General features: G+C 40.3%; 1 protein-coding gene across 4 annotated transcripts in view; it reads left to right on the forward strand.

Moving 5' to 3' along the window:
- The window catches only part of SMAD5 (SMAD family member 5), a 30,667-nt gene extending 19,906 nt beyond the window's left edge, over positions 1–10,761 (forward strand). For all 4 annotated transcript variants that reach the window (XM_083872004.1, XM_083872002.1, XM_083872005.1 and 1 more), the window contains exons 3-7: positions 94–345; positions 1,519–1,638; positions 2,251–2,472; positions 4,759–5,015; positions 5,928–10,761. In XM_083872004.1, the coding sequence (XP_083728130.1) occupies positions 94–345; positions 1,519–1,638; positions 2,251–2,472; positions 4,759–5,015; positions 5,928–6,071 (995 nt within the window). In that variant the 3' untranslated portion in view covers positions 6,072–10,761. The remainder of the gene's footprint in view (positions 1–93; positions 346–1,518; positions 1,639–2,250; positions 2,473–4,758; positions 5,016–5,927) is intronic.
- Positions 10,762–14,119: the final 3,358 nt, after the last annotated feature.

Consider the following 14,119-nt stretch of genomic DNA (forward strand, 5'->3'; position numbering starts at 1 on the left):
AAATTATCATGATGAGCAGAACAGCACATTATTTGTATCTCTTACACCTCAGGTTTAATCTAAATGTATCTGGGTTCTGTTTGTTTTTTGCAGTTCTACCTCCAGTGTTAGTGCCTAGACATAGTGAATTCAACCCCCAGCACAGTCTGCTAGTTCAGTTCAGGAACCTGAGCCACAACGAGCCCCACATGCCGCACAACGCGACGTTTCCAGACTCCTTCCAGCAGCCCAACAGCACTCCGTTCTCCATCTCCCCAAACAGCCCCTACCCCCCTTCTCCAGCCAGCAGCACTTACCCCAGCTCCCCAGCCAGCTCGGGGCCATCCAGCCCCTTTCAGCTGCCAGGTGAGTACTGTCTCAATGGCAGTTCAATAAAAATCATTGAAATGTCACCTGCTGGTGTGACCTCAGGAATTCATGATATTTGCCATAAATGGCTTCTTCTTTTGCTTTTTATGGGATTTTCTTCCTAGTTTTGTCACTGGTTGGGGTTAATTGTTACAGTTTTATTTTTCCAGCTGTTTTTTTGTCATGGATGTAATACTGGTGAGTTACTTTGCACACCTTCCCTGTAGAATAACTAATCCATATTTTAGAGGAATATTTAGCAATGAAAAGAAAGCAAATGTAGGATGCTGAGCAGGAAGTTTACTGATGTCTTTCACTGAATAAAAACACTTAAAATATGGTGTTTAACTGGAGAAAAGTAACATTTTTGTTGGGAACAGATTGGATTAAACTGGTTCTGTTTAACTGGAAAATACAGAAGAAACAATTAATAGGGACCAAGGAAAGAAGTCTTACTGATTCTGTCTGATTATTGGTGTGGTTTGTAAGGCCAGGAATTTAATTTAGAGTAAAGATTTTATTTTTTTCACTAGTTTATTGCCCGAATCTTTGTTCTGTCTGGTTGCTCAGTTCCCCAGAAGTTCCAGAAGTGTCAATGGGTATCTGTGTTGGCCAAGCACTGGGATCACTGGGGTGGATGCTTTTGTGGGCCATAGTGGGGTGTTGCCACACCAAGTGCTGTGCTGATGTTAGAAAACAGATCCACGCTTTTGTAATGAACTCAGCCTGCAGGAGCACCAAAAAACCCCAAAGTGTTCTAGGCCTTTATTATACTAAGCAAATAGTCATTTCTTCTATTGCTTTATTTCTTAACACTGAGAAGAGGGTAGACAAGAAAGCTCATGTTTGTGTGACAGAAAGGGGGAAGCAGAGTCATCTTGCCCAAATGCAGAAGTGCAGGTATTAAAGAAAAAAAAATGCAAAAAGAAAAAAGTTCATCTTTTATTTTTTTCAAATTTCCAATCTTGTTATTGTCCCATAGGTAAAATTTCAGCTATTGAATGAGTTTACTGTAAAGACAGCTGGCTGTGTTCAGATTTTTTTGAAAGTGAGGCCAGATTTTTTAACATCTTGTTGGGGAATATTTTTATGTGTTTACAACTGTAGATGTATAAATAAATACTCTAAATTGTTAAAGTTTATTCTTTTTTTTTTTTTTCATATTTGTAGCTGATACTCCACCTCCTGCATATATGCCCCCTGATGAACAAATGGGGCAGGATAATTCACAGTCTATGGACACAAGCAATACAATGATCCCTCAAATCATGCCAAATATATCTACCAGAGGTAAGTTTTATAGTCTGGTGTAAAATTACATAGTTTGCCTTCTTGCAATTCGTGACTAAACTGAATGAATAACTTCAAATGGGGCAGTAAATCTTGCTGGTAGGTAGAAGCAGTCCTCCTAGGCAAACTGGAGCTGAAAGAGACATAACTGAGCATAAAACTTGCCTTGCTTATTTTTATTTTCATCTTTTCCTTTTAAAGCCTCAGGTGCGTAATGTGGCTTACAGTGAGTTGAACTTTTTTTCATTTCTTTTCTGTTACCTTTGCCTGTTGCTGGAATAACATTTGCACAAAGGCTCTGAAAATTGAGTCCTCATTTATAAAAGATTTTTTGAAAGTGGGCAGAAGAGTTATGTTTTACTTGCTATCACATAGTCTTTTGTGTGTGTGTGTATGTAAGGTTGTTTTTGTTTAATATCAGGCTTAAAATTGGAAAATAATCATAAAATGAACAGGCTAGCTAAAATGCACGATGGTTAAAATCATTAAGATTTTAATCAGGACACTTCTTGCCCATCATAATTGTTCACTAAGATTTTAATTAGCTGTTGGTGTTTTGGAACTGCTTGACAGTTGCAGCTTATGTAAACTGTGATTGCATTTGCTTTTCAGATGTTCAGCCCGTTGCCTATGAAGAACCCAAACACTGGTGTTCCATTGTGTATTACGAGTTAAACAACCGTGTTGGGGAGGCTTTCCATGCATCTTCCACAAGTGTCTTGGTAGATGGGTTTACAGACCCCTCCAATAACAAGAACAGGTTCTGCTTAGGTTTGCTCTCCAACGTTAATCGCAACTCGACGATCGAGAACACTCGACGGCACATTGGCAAAGGTAACACTGAGTTCTCTTACCCTTGAATGAGAAACCAAGTCCTTGCTTTTATTTCAATTTCTCTCTACTGCAGTGGTGGTTATTCTCAGATGGGAGTGCTGGAGGTAATCTGAGATGTGATACATTATCTGTCTCTCCTGTACCAGAAAACAGCTTAGGCATGGTTTGATTCTAATTAGTCAGGAATTGCAGGCATTTTTCTTTGTCACTAATTAAAAAGACTAAATATTACCCCTTCCTTACCAAACTAGATTGTCATTGGGATTTGCTTGTTAGGGTAAATGATGTGCAGTGGTCTGTGTTTCAGCACCAAGAAACATTACAGGATATGCCATGATATTCTACATTATATCTATTTCTTAAACCAAATTCTCCATACACCTTTACAGTATGTCAGAGGTTTTTTGTTTTGTTTTTGTAAGGTATTACCTGCTGTCTACAGTATGCTCAAATATCTTGGTGAGTTGGCAGCAGGACTTTGAAGTGCTAATGCAAAACTGCAAGGGCTCATTTGTCTGAGTGAATCCATGGGGCGTGGATGTGTGTGGGAGGGATTCCTGGAGACAGCAGGTTTTGCAAGATCTTCTAGTTTTCCTGTACTGTTTTGGCTGATACTACATAGAGATGCACAGTTTTCATCTTTGATGGAATGTGCTTGGATTATCTTAAATTGTAGAACACTTTTACTGAATATATATATATATATGTTGTGATTAACTCAGTCCTGAGAAGAGAATCCTGTTTCTCTTGCACATGTTTAGAAGCCTTTTTACCACCTAAGAGCATTTGGTAAAGTTGGACTTGAGTTTTGAATGATGAAAATTCACCCTGTCCCATAACATTCTTTTAATTAGAAACTACTATAAATATGACAAAATTTTGCAGACAATTTGGAGACCAGGAGTTCTATTTGTATCTGTTGGAAACTTGGCTCTGCAATGCAGTTGTCGAAAAAAAATTATAAATAATATTACAAAGGGGAACAAGTGATTTGTGGAGCGTGGGTGGTTTGTCAGGCTCTTTTGTTTTGGCTCACCCCTTTTGATGGTATTGGCAGAGAAATCTTGTGCATCTGCCTAAGGTCAGAAGTGTAACCAGGACCCATCATCATGTTGTAGCATAGTAATGAGCTTTAAAATGTCTGCATCTCTAGTAGCAATTATTGAACCTAAACTTTGCTTTATGGTAACTGTTCTGACAACAATTAAGGTTGCTTAGGGATAAAATACTGTTGTTTATGGCTTTTGATTGTAAGGTCTTGAGGTTTTGCCTCCTTAGAACCACCTCATCCTATGTGCTAAGGTTTTTTACTGCTGGCAAATGGTGGTCTGTCTTTTTAAATAAATAGGGTTGTGTTGTGAAAATGCATTCTTGCCCACCCCAGATTCTCTGACAGCTGCTTGTAGTTGGTGAAGCCAGCAGTTCCTCTGTAACCTCCATCGTACCTTAGTCCCAAGTGGCTCTAGCAATGTTCACAACAGTTGCTGCTGTCTGAAAGATTAACTTGCATCTGTTGACTTGCTGCAGCCCCCTCTGGCACACCACGGGATATCCGTAGTGGATTCTGAGGGTATTGCAGGGAAGACTTCAATGGAGCTGTATCCCAACCCTGTAAAAACTGGGATAGGGGAAGGAATGCAGATGTCTCAGTAAAGCAGCAGTGAGCACCTGAGTTTGGGTGCTGAAGGGATGGGCAGCTTTTGTACATTAATTTTTAGTCAGTAATAATGTTGTAGAGACTTCAAAACATGTGCATAGCTGAACACAGACAGATATGATGAATCTAAGGGCTTTGTTGGTATTAAGGTTTGTAAAGCCTGATGGTAATGAAGTGGAGCAACTAGTTGGACTTACCTGTCCTTTGGCTTGATAAAATGTACTGAAAATCAGAGCAGACTGTGGATGTACTTTCTCATTCATGTCCATCACTGATCATTCTCCCAGGACACACCTATTTCTGTTCAGAAGCTGCCAGGTGTATAAAACCGGAGTTTTAAAATCCACATAAATTCTCTAGAAAAATAGCTTGAAATACCAGTTGAAATGTGGCAGTAATTTTTTCGTTTTATTCTGTAATTGATCAGAGAAGGACATCTAGTGGCTGGTGTATCATGAGCCTGCTGTGTTGAAATGAGACAGTGCATTATAGTGTGAGCAAAAGCTTTTCTGAAAACCTCCTCAGGCAGAAATTTACTTTATTTTTCCCAGTAAAATAGAATTCACAATAGCTACCTCAAAATCAGAGACAACAAAGTAATTTGAAATGTTCTTATCTTTGTTTTTAAGGAGTTCATCTCTACTATGTTGGTGGAGAAGTCTATGCTGAGTGTTTAAGTGATAGCAGCATATTTGTACAGAGCAGGAACTGCAACTACCACCATGGCTTTCATCCAACAACTGTATGCAAGATTCCCAGTGGATGCAGTCTGAAAATTTTTAACAATCAGGAGTTTGCTCAGCTTTTAGCTCAGTCTGTCAACCATGGATTTGAAGCAGTCTATGAGCTCACCAAAATGTGCACCATTCGCATGAGTTTTGTAAAGGTAAATTCTTCTGAGGGTATTTAAGTTTATTGTGGGTTTGGGTATTGAGCAGTAATTCCATTGGCACCGTAGCAAAGCTGTTCTGGCCTGATGTGGTTCCTTTCAATGATAAGTATATTTAAAGTGATTAACTGGGGAGAAGGAAATCAGTGCAAGGAAGGAAAAGCAGAGATTGCTGTATTGAATGTTGGTTCTGTATTCAGTTACTTCAGTATTCAGGACAGGAATTAATTCATTATGGTTACTGTAATTTTGTTAAAGGAGATTTTAAGTTTATGCTCAGAATTTCAAGGAGTAAAGTGAATAACAAGTCCAATAAAAGAATGTGAGTAGAAAGGAGCATAATTACGGAAGAAAATGTTCAGCTTCTTCAAACTGATTATTAGTTTTAAACAGTCCCTGGTTATGGAAAAAAAGACATGATTTGAGTTTCTGAAGTCAAGCTGTGCTGTTATTCTCACAGGAGCATTTCCTGAGCATTGTTTAATCAAGAATCAAGTCTGTCTCAGGTTTAGTGTGGAGCTTGGGCTTTCCAGGCATTTTATTTGCATCTTGTCCAAAAGATAACTCATGGTTTTTGTCGGTTATGACAAATACTACTCAGTTTGAGGGTGTGAATGGGAGGGAGCAGGAGGTCGAAAGAGAAGGGAGTTGTGGCCATGGCCAGGAGTCATCCCCAAGTCAGCAGTGAGCTCCACAGGAGGCTGTAGCACACACAGCTCGATTCTGGCTGCCAGGTGCAGCTTCCCTCCTGCTCCTTCCCAGCCTTAGCTTTGGTCCTTTGGATCAGTGGTACTCATTGTGAATTACCTTCAGATAGTGTCTTGAGATCATGATTTCCTGCTTCTTGTTTGCAGTTATTTTAAAAGACATGTCCTCAAACTGATCAGTCGCTTTTTGTTAATTTTCTAGGGCTGGGGAGCTGAATATCACCGGCAGGATGTCACAAGCACCCCGTGCTGGATAGAAATTCATCTTCATGGGCCCCTCCAGTGGCTGGATAAAGTACTTACACAAATGGGTTCTCCTCTTAATCCCATCTCATCTGTTTCATAGTGCTGAAATTCCATCTTCAGCCTTATTTTTAGAGAACTTATTCTAATTCTAGAGAAACTTCCAGTGGATACTGTGAGCTATATGGAGAATGGATCTTATGATTTAACTTTTTTTTATTTTTAGATCCCTTTGTGACCAATTCCATTGTGTATAGCTAATCAGTTTTACATTTCAAATTGTTCTTGTGATGCTTAAGTGACAGTTGAGCCCTAAGGGAAAAAATAGTCTATTGAAAAATTCAGAACACTTTTCCCCTTCTTCCCCTTAAAACTTAAACAGACAAATGTCTTAACTGGAAAACCTTTTTGTCCTGTAGGGACAAGAATTAATGAAGACTGACTTCAGAAAACAAATGCATACCATAATTTGGGATTTTTTAATGTTTATGAAATTGTTTGAACATGTGCAGCTCCAGCTTGCAAGCTGTATTTTTAGCATAGTGTTTTAATATCTTAAGGTTGACATCTGTCATAAGCAAGATTAGACTTTATTATGGCTAATTTGCCTCAGATTGAACAATGTGATTTTTTTTTTTTAAGTGTACACATGAAATATACTTTTTACAAATATTGGAGTGGTGTAAAAACACTTGTATTTTCTATTGGAAAATGCTGTCATAAATACATTGTATATTAATGCAGAATAGCAGTTCTTAGCCTTTTCCCACTTTGGTTTTGTAATATCTCTTTTAGCCACCATTTAAAATAGTAATTGATCCAAGGTAAACATCCTGTACGTTTCTGGAGTAGTGATTCTTGTTTTGCTTTGATTTACACTCATGCCGTTTGGATTTGGTTGCCAAGGCTATTTCTTTTTAGGTACCTTTCTCTATTTTAACATAAACACTACTATTTGTAAATGGCAATGCTTACTACTCTTTGGAAGGAATAAGTGTTTTGTTTTCTTTTTGGTGTTCTAGCTGTTTATTTTACCTGTCTGGAATTGATCTGTGTTAGGCCTTTTTAGTCTCTCAGTAGACATCATGCAGTATTAGTGATTACACTGTATTTAATTCACTTTCAAGTATGAGTTTGAGTCTCTTTGGGGACTGTGAGTGGCTTAGCAAGAGAGTAAATGAATGCAGAAGCTTTTACTTCCAGATCATGTAATTTAATTGAGACCTGTTGGAAATGACCAAAAGTAATCACTTCTTTGTAGCCTGCATGAAACAGTGCTCTTGATCCTGTCCCTGATGGCAAGGCTTCAATCAGAAGACTTGTAACTGTGGTTGGCATCTTTATGGGATTGAAGGACTGTGTTAATGTGATTAATGGAATTTCTCTCCCACATCTAAAGAATCACAGAATGTAAAGGGTTGGAAGGGACCTTAAAGATCTCCCAGTCCCAACCCCCCTTCCATGGGCAGGGACACCTCCCACCAGACCAGGTTGCTCCAGGTTCTCCCCAGCCTGGCTTTGAACACTACCAGGGTTGGGGCATCCACAGCCTCTCTGGGCAGCCTGTGCCAGTGCCTTACCAGCCTCACAGTAAAGAATTTCTTCTGTATGTCTAAGCTAAATTGGCCCTCTTTCAATTTGCACCTATTACTCCTTGTCCTGTCACTACAGTTCCAGACAAAGAGTCCCTCTCCAGCTTCCCTGTAGCCCCTTCAGATACTGGAAGGTTCCCATGAGGTCTCCACTCAGCCTTCCTTCTCCAGGATGAACAGTCCCAACTTTCTCAGCCTCTCTTTACAGGGGAGGTGCTCCAGTCCTCTTACAGCATTGAGACCTCTGGACTTGCTCCTGCAGTTCCATGTCCTGCTGCTGCTGGGGGCCCAGAGCTGTTCTCAGCACTGCAGGGGGGTCTGACAGGAGCAGAGCAGAGGGGGTAGTGCCCTCCCTGGCCCTGCTGCTCATGTTCCTTGGGATGGAGCCCAGGATTCCCTCGACTTTCTGGGCTGGGAGTGCTCAGTGCCAGTTCATGGTGAGCTTTTCACCAGCTGTCAGCCCCAAGCCTTTCTCTGCAGGGCTGCTCTCAGTCACTCCTCTGCCCAGCCTGTGTGTGTCTGGGATTGCTGGGACCCTGCTGTAGGCCCTTGCACTTGGCTCTGTTGAAATGAATGGTGTTTGCATTTGGCAAACTTTGGTAGAGAATTTAAACACTATACTAAACACTAAAATCAATTACATAACATATGCATATTTCCCTCCTTTATATCATAAAAAAGAGGCTGAAAGAAACATGTAAAGAGATTTAGAAGTGAATTATATACAAAATTTTGCATGCAGAAAAACCCTATTATATTTTTAACCACCTTGCTTTTTCTCTTCTGAACACCTCTTCAGAAAAGTGTTCAGTGTTTGGGGGAGAGGCTGAAAACTAATATGCAAATACTTATGTGTTGCAGTTAGTTACTGCATTCCTGAAAAAAATATTTTTGAAACAAGTTTTTGTGTCTTCTCTTGAATGCCAGTTTCTCCTCAGATGTGGAAATGATGCATCCTATGGTACCTAAGTAACAAATGATCTTAAAGGATTAAAATTGTTTACGTGTCATTAAAATGTTTTCTATGAATTGCCTTAAAGGAATAAACTAACACTTCTGCAGAACCCTAATGTTCTCTTGTACAGGAATTTCTGTATTACTGTTTTAGTTTTTTGTGTTTTGTTTGGTTTTTTTAAACAGTTTCTCAAGTATGTTTGAAAACAGATGAGTGCATCTTCAGGAGAAGGGGAGTAACATTATTTGCCACTCTGGCTTTGATTTCTTCCCTTTCATTCCTTGTTGTGAGCTGCAACCCACAGACAGTTCTTGTGATTGAATGAGATGCCAAGTCAGTTGGCCACAGGATCCAGCTTCTATTTTCTTCTTGGGGCTTGACGTTTGTCAAGTTGCTGAATATGTATATTTGACACTACAGAATATTATATTTCTTGACTAGCTTATGTAATAAACAGTATGGCACATTGAATTAAGGAAAGATTGCAGTTGTAGGTACAAGATTTTTCTTTATCTGAAATGTTTTTCACCTGGCTTCATCTCTGTTCACTTGTATGCTTATATGTGGCCAACTGAATGACTCAAGAATGGGTGCTGCAGTGGGTGTTGTGAGCCAGAGCTGGTGCTTAGTGCTAGTATTGTGGTTAGATTGGCTACCCATGCACTGAACCATAATTTCTGCAATAATATCCAGTTAACCCACTTCTGATGCTGTCATTAAGTACTGAAGTGCTCTGGCATTTTTCTGCTTGTGTACATATTCTGGAACTGTAATAGCTGCAGTGCTGGGATGTCCTTGTGACTGCTGGTTTTGGCAGGGCAGGCTTGCAGGAGCAAACCCAGTCAGATTTGTCTGTGTTCTCTGTTCCTTCCTAGTAGGGCTTTTTTGGGAGCTTTCTGGTTAGCAGATTTTGTGTGCTGCTGGTTCATGGTGTTGCTAATCCTGTTTTGTTAATCGGTGCTGCTGATACAAATCTCAGATATGGGTGCCTGGATAGATCAGATGGAAAGTTATTTGGTGCCAATGATGTGTAAAGTGTAGCAAGGGCAGGGAGTGCTGCTCCTGGTACAGCACATTGTGCAGAAATCAGCCCATGGTCTAGAGAGAGGGATGGGGAAATTTACTCAGCCAGTAGTGTAGTGGCAGATGGAGCCTTTCCAGTGTAGCCCAGCTTAGACTGAATGTTACTCCTCAGTAAGAACTGATTTGGCTTTTGTAGTGTATTTTCCTCTTTCTGGACATTTTTCTGCTTTGCACCAACCCCAGCACTGACTGACAACTTTGGCAATACCAGCAGAGCCTGGAGCAGACTTACCCTCGAGGCTTTCCTGGGAGTGCTTTTACAGTCCCTGAGATAAGACAGCAGCTTGGCTGTTGCTCCTTAGACACCTGGGCTGGGCTGGCAGTCAGGCAGTGCCCTGTGTATCACACTCATTAACTGCATCAGGCATGAAGTAGTTGTCCATGAAGGGCTGACACTGAGTTATAGAATCTACAGGACCAAAATAAAACCACCTAGCACGACTGACCGGTGAGAGACAGACCTGACAGAACAGCCCAACAGGCAAAAGAATGATGAAACAGCCCAGGTGTTAGGATTCAGGATAGAATGGTTTAAAATGCTGGAATTCTTTTCGTTTTGCTTGAAGCAATGATTTTTTTTTTCCCCCACAGTATTACAGTGTGAAAGTTGTCGATTCTTGGGTGTAAGATTAACTTGGATTCTTGCAGTATAACTAACTCTAGAGGACATTAAAATGTGTCAGGCTTCCTCACTAGTCTGAAATAATAACTTTTTCAGGATACTGTTTTACTTGCTCAAAGTGTTGCTGATACGATTTCTGGAAAAGCAAGCAAACAAACAAAACCAAAACCGAAACCAAACAATTTTTTAAATGTTCTACTTCAAATTACAAACACTGACTAAGTTTCTTCTCTAGTTGTGAAGTTTCTGTTGAGGAGGGTTTCCCATTCTGAATTCAAATCAATAGACCAAACCATCAGATTACAACATAATGTTGCTTTCTTGTGCTGCTCCATAAACCCATAAACCTGCTTCTGTGTTCGTTGCAAGCATAACCTTTATGCTTTTGTTTACATTGTAGGAAACACAGTTCTAGCAATGAGGTTTTTTCATTTAACTCTAAACATCTTTTTATTTTGTAATTTTAAGATTACTAGGTTTTGCTATGTTATGTTTTTAAAGATATTTTTTGCATACTGCTGCTCATATTTCAATAAACAAAACAAAAACCCCACAGATCCTGTTTTCTTTTATCTGTAACTCTGTGTCTCAAGTATTTGTTTACACAAGGGTTAATTTATCACATGTAACTTCCTGCTGGTGCCTCTCCCATGTACATATTCCTCCTCTTAAAAGGTGATCCTATAATTTTAAAAAATACTTTTCTGTAGCTTTTTGGTAAGGTAAAAGCTGCTGTGCTCTCAGAAGCAGAGACTTAAATTATTTCATTACTTCATTTTAAAGAGGTTTTTTTTTCCTTGAACCTGCTAGAAGAAATCTTAAAGCAAGTAAGGTACAAATTGCATTGGCTGCAGTGGTTTGGTACAGGTTTGGAGATGGTGCAACACAGCCTTGTCATGCAGCCCTGGGTTAATTACCAGGCTGATACCCCGGACAGACATGGAATATTTTGCTCTTAAGATTTATTCTTTGCCTTTTGTCTTGCTGTGCAGTTTGACTGACTTGTGAGTCCTACAGGTGAGCTCTTTCCAGGCAGGAGTTGTCATGGCCGTGTGGGGTATAGAAAACCCTCAGCTCCTGATTTTTGTTAGGGGAAGGGGAAGTGCAGGAGAACAAATGCTCATGGGGAAGCTCATCTACAGGAGGAACTGTGAGAAGAAAGATGGGTCCTGCTGGGTCCCTAAAATGTTAACAAACCCAGTGTTCAGGCAGAGCAATGGGATGAGCCAGCTCCCAGTTATGGGGTGCTCTCAGAGGTGCATGGAGCTGTTGGTTTCTCCTTGGTTACTCAGTCCAGTGCTGTGGCAAACTCCCCGTGGGCACTGCCTGTGCCAATGGCTGGGGCAGCTGCGTTCAAAACCATCCACCACTAAGAGGATGAAGACCACAGAATGAAATATCACAATAATAATAGTCCATTGAAAGGGTGGCATCAGCTCCCAAGCTTCTCACTACTTCTAGGTGGAAGTGAGGAGTTGTTTCCCTGGCCCAGAGGGAGAGTTAGAACCTACTTTAACACAGCAGCTCCTGATTCAGCAGAGCACTTAGCCATGCATGTAAGGTGTACAGATGCTCAAAGTGTTACAGGAGCTGCTCATCCTTTGAAAGCAAAGCCAATAATTAAGAATTTCTCTGAACAGGGACCACTCTGCTTCTCACGGCCTCGTGCTCCAGATCCCTGGTGCCCCAGATCCCTGGTGCCCAACCCATCCTTGGTGTTACAGTGTATTGACCTCCAGTTTGCCTCGAGGAAAAGCCATCAGGAGAGGGGAGGCTGCTGCAGGGCTGTGTTCAGAGTCTTTTAAAAGACACATTGAGAAAACGGGGTTTGGTAAAAGATGCAGGGAATGGTGTGTTTGTGTCAGGAGCAGGACTGTGACTGGCAGAGAGTGAGGGAAAGGGTTGGAGACTCCATGTGGGACTCCACACGTGTCATACATCTACTAAAACAGTTCCAGCAAATGAAGCCTGTCAGTCCCTGCCTGGTGTGCTTGTGGTTAGAAAGTGGATTTTTTGGTCAGCTTGAATTCTCAGCCTGGTGAAACAGAATGTTTTCTACACATACATTTTGTACATTAGCTGAAACTGTGGTGGTGCCCCATCCCTGGAAGTGCTCAAAGCCAGATTGGAAGGGGCTTGGAGCAACCTGGCATTGGAAAATGACCCTGCCCATGGCAGGGAGGTTGGTACTGGATGATCTTTAAGGTCCTTTCCAACCCAAGCTGTTCTGGGGTTCTATGATTCTGGATATCATTAATAGAACCACCTTCTGCAATAGAAATGATCCTGGATATTGAGAGAAACACAGGGCATGGATAAAAGCATTCCCAGAAAATCAGTTAACACTCTCAGCATGACAGGTTCTTCTGTGGTATTACTCCAACCAGGCTGTGGAGAAAAATAGGATTATTCTGGAGCTATACTTGAATGTTTAAATAAAGAGTGCAAAGCAACGTGTGTTCTGTCAGGTTCTGAGGCTTTTGCCAGCAGAAATTCTTAAACCAAACTCATTATGGCTGGTAGCTGAAAACAAGCTGTCATTACTTAAAAATAAATAAGAAATGCCTGATTTGATAAAACTTGATTTATTCAAAAAGGGCTGAGAGAAATACACTTGCATTTATTGTTGCTTTCTGCATTAAGAGTAACTACTTGGAATTACACCAGTTAAATTTGGTTCAGAGGAAATATTGGCCACATATCAAGGAATAAAATATTGCAATCTGTTATGTAGTTAGCTTATTTGAGCAAAATAAAACATGGTAACAAAGACAATGACGTGGAAGTGTTAACAACTGTGGAAATTTTGGGTTAAAAAAGAAAAAGCTTGCAAACAGACTTCCATATGTACACAATTTGTCTGTGTTCTCGAGTGCAAGCCTGTGTATGTGTGTATGATTGCACTGCAAAATCTCTTCATTTGGATGGAATAAATTATGTACACAAATATACACACAGCTCCTACAGTGTACTCTGCAGGTCAGGAACAGGGTTAGGAGCAGCATCTGACACCACTTTGAACCCCATTTCAGATGATTCAATACCCAAAACTCTAGCAAAAATAGGATTTAGGACTGTGTGTTCCTGGATAGCTGCAATTCTCCTGTATGTTGAGCCATTTGATTAAAAAAAAAAAAAAAAAAAAAAAAAAAAAAAAAAAAACAACAAAAAAAAACAACCACCAAGCCCTTTGCCCACTGTTTGTGAATTATGGGAATTATGGACACTCTTCCCAGTTTCATGCAGCTGTAACTGCAAGTTTACAAATCAGCTTGTCAAATCTACAAAATAGCTTGTCAGCTGTCAGTGTTAAGCAGAAGCTTCTTTTGTTCTGATTTTAGAACAAAAAGTAATTAGTAATTTAGTAATTTGAAATGGTGGGAGTTGCCAGTGACCGGTGTTGAATCAAGCTGTCCCCTATTGATAATTCATTGTTCTAACTGGGCTAGGTTTAGATGAAGAACAAAGTGCAGTAAAGCAACTGTTCCTATAAAGCTGTGTTTTATGGCTTTCAGAACTTACCCACTTTGTGTAGCAAACTTGGAGCACTCTGCTCACTCCTTTCATTAGTTTGCATAATATTAAATATATTCATTTTCTTTCCCCACTTCTCCCCATCCTGATCATTTTGGTTTCATGCTGTGGCAAATAATTTCCTTTGCAGCTATGAAAGTTGAAAATAAATTCTGTAAGTAATAAGTGTTTCACACAAGTAGAAACTCAAGACTTGATCCATGACGCATTCAATCAAAACCACCCTTAACAGAATGACAATCAAAAGCCTAAATAAACATTTTTCATTTTCTCCTCCTGCCTGGCAGGCCTCCCACAGCATCACCATGCAGTTCCAGCAGCAGTTGGGAGAAAGGGTCTGGGAAGTAAACTCATCTGAGTGTGGA

This window comes from Zosterops lateralis, assembly GCF_965231275.1.
Source record: "Zosterops lateralis genome assembly, chromosome: 14".
NCBI classification, from domain to species: domain Eukaryota; kingdom Metazoa; phylum Chordata; class Aves; order Passeriformes; family Zosteropidae; genus Zosterops; species Zosterops lateralis.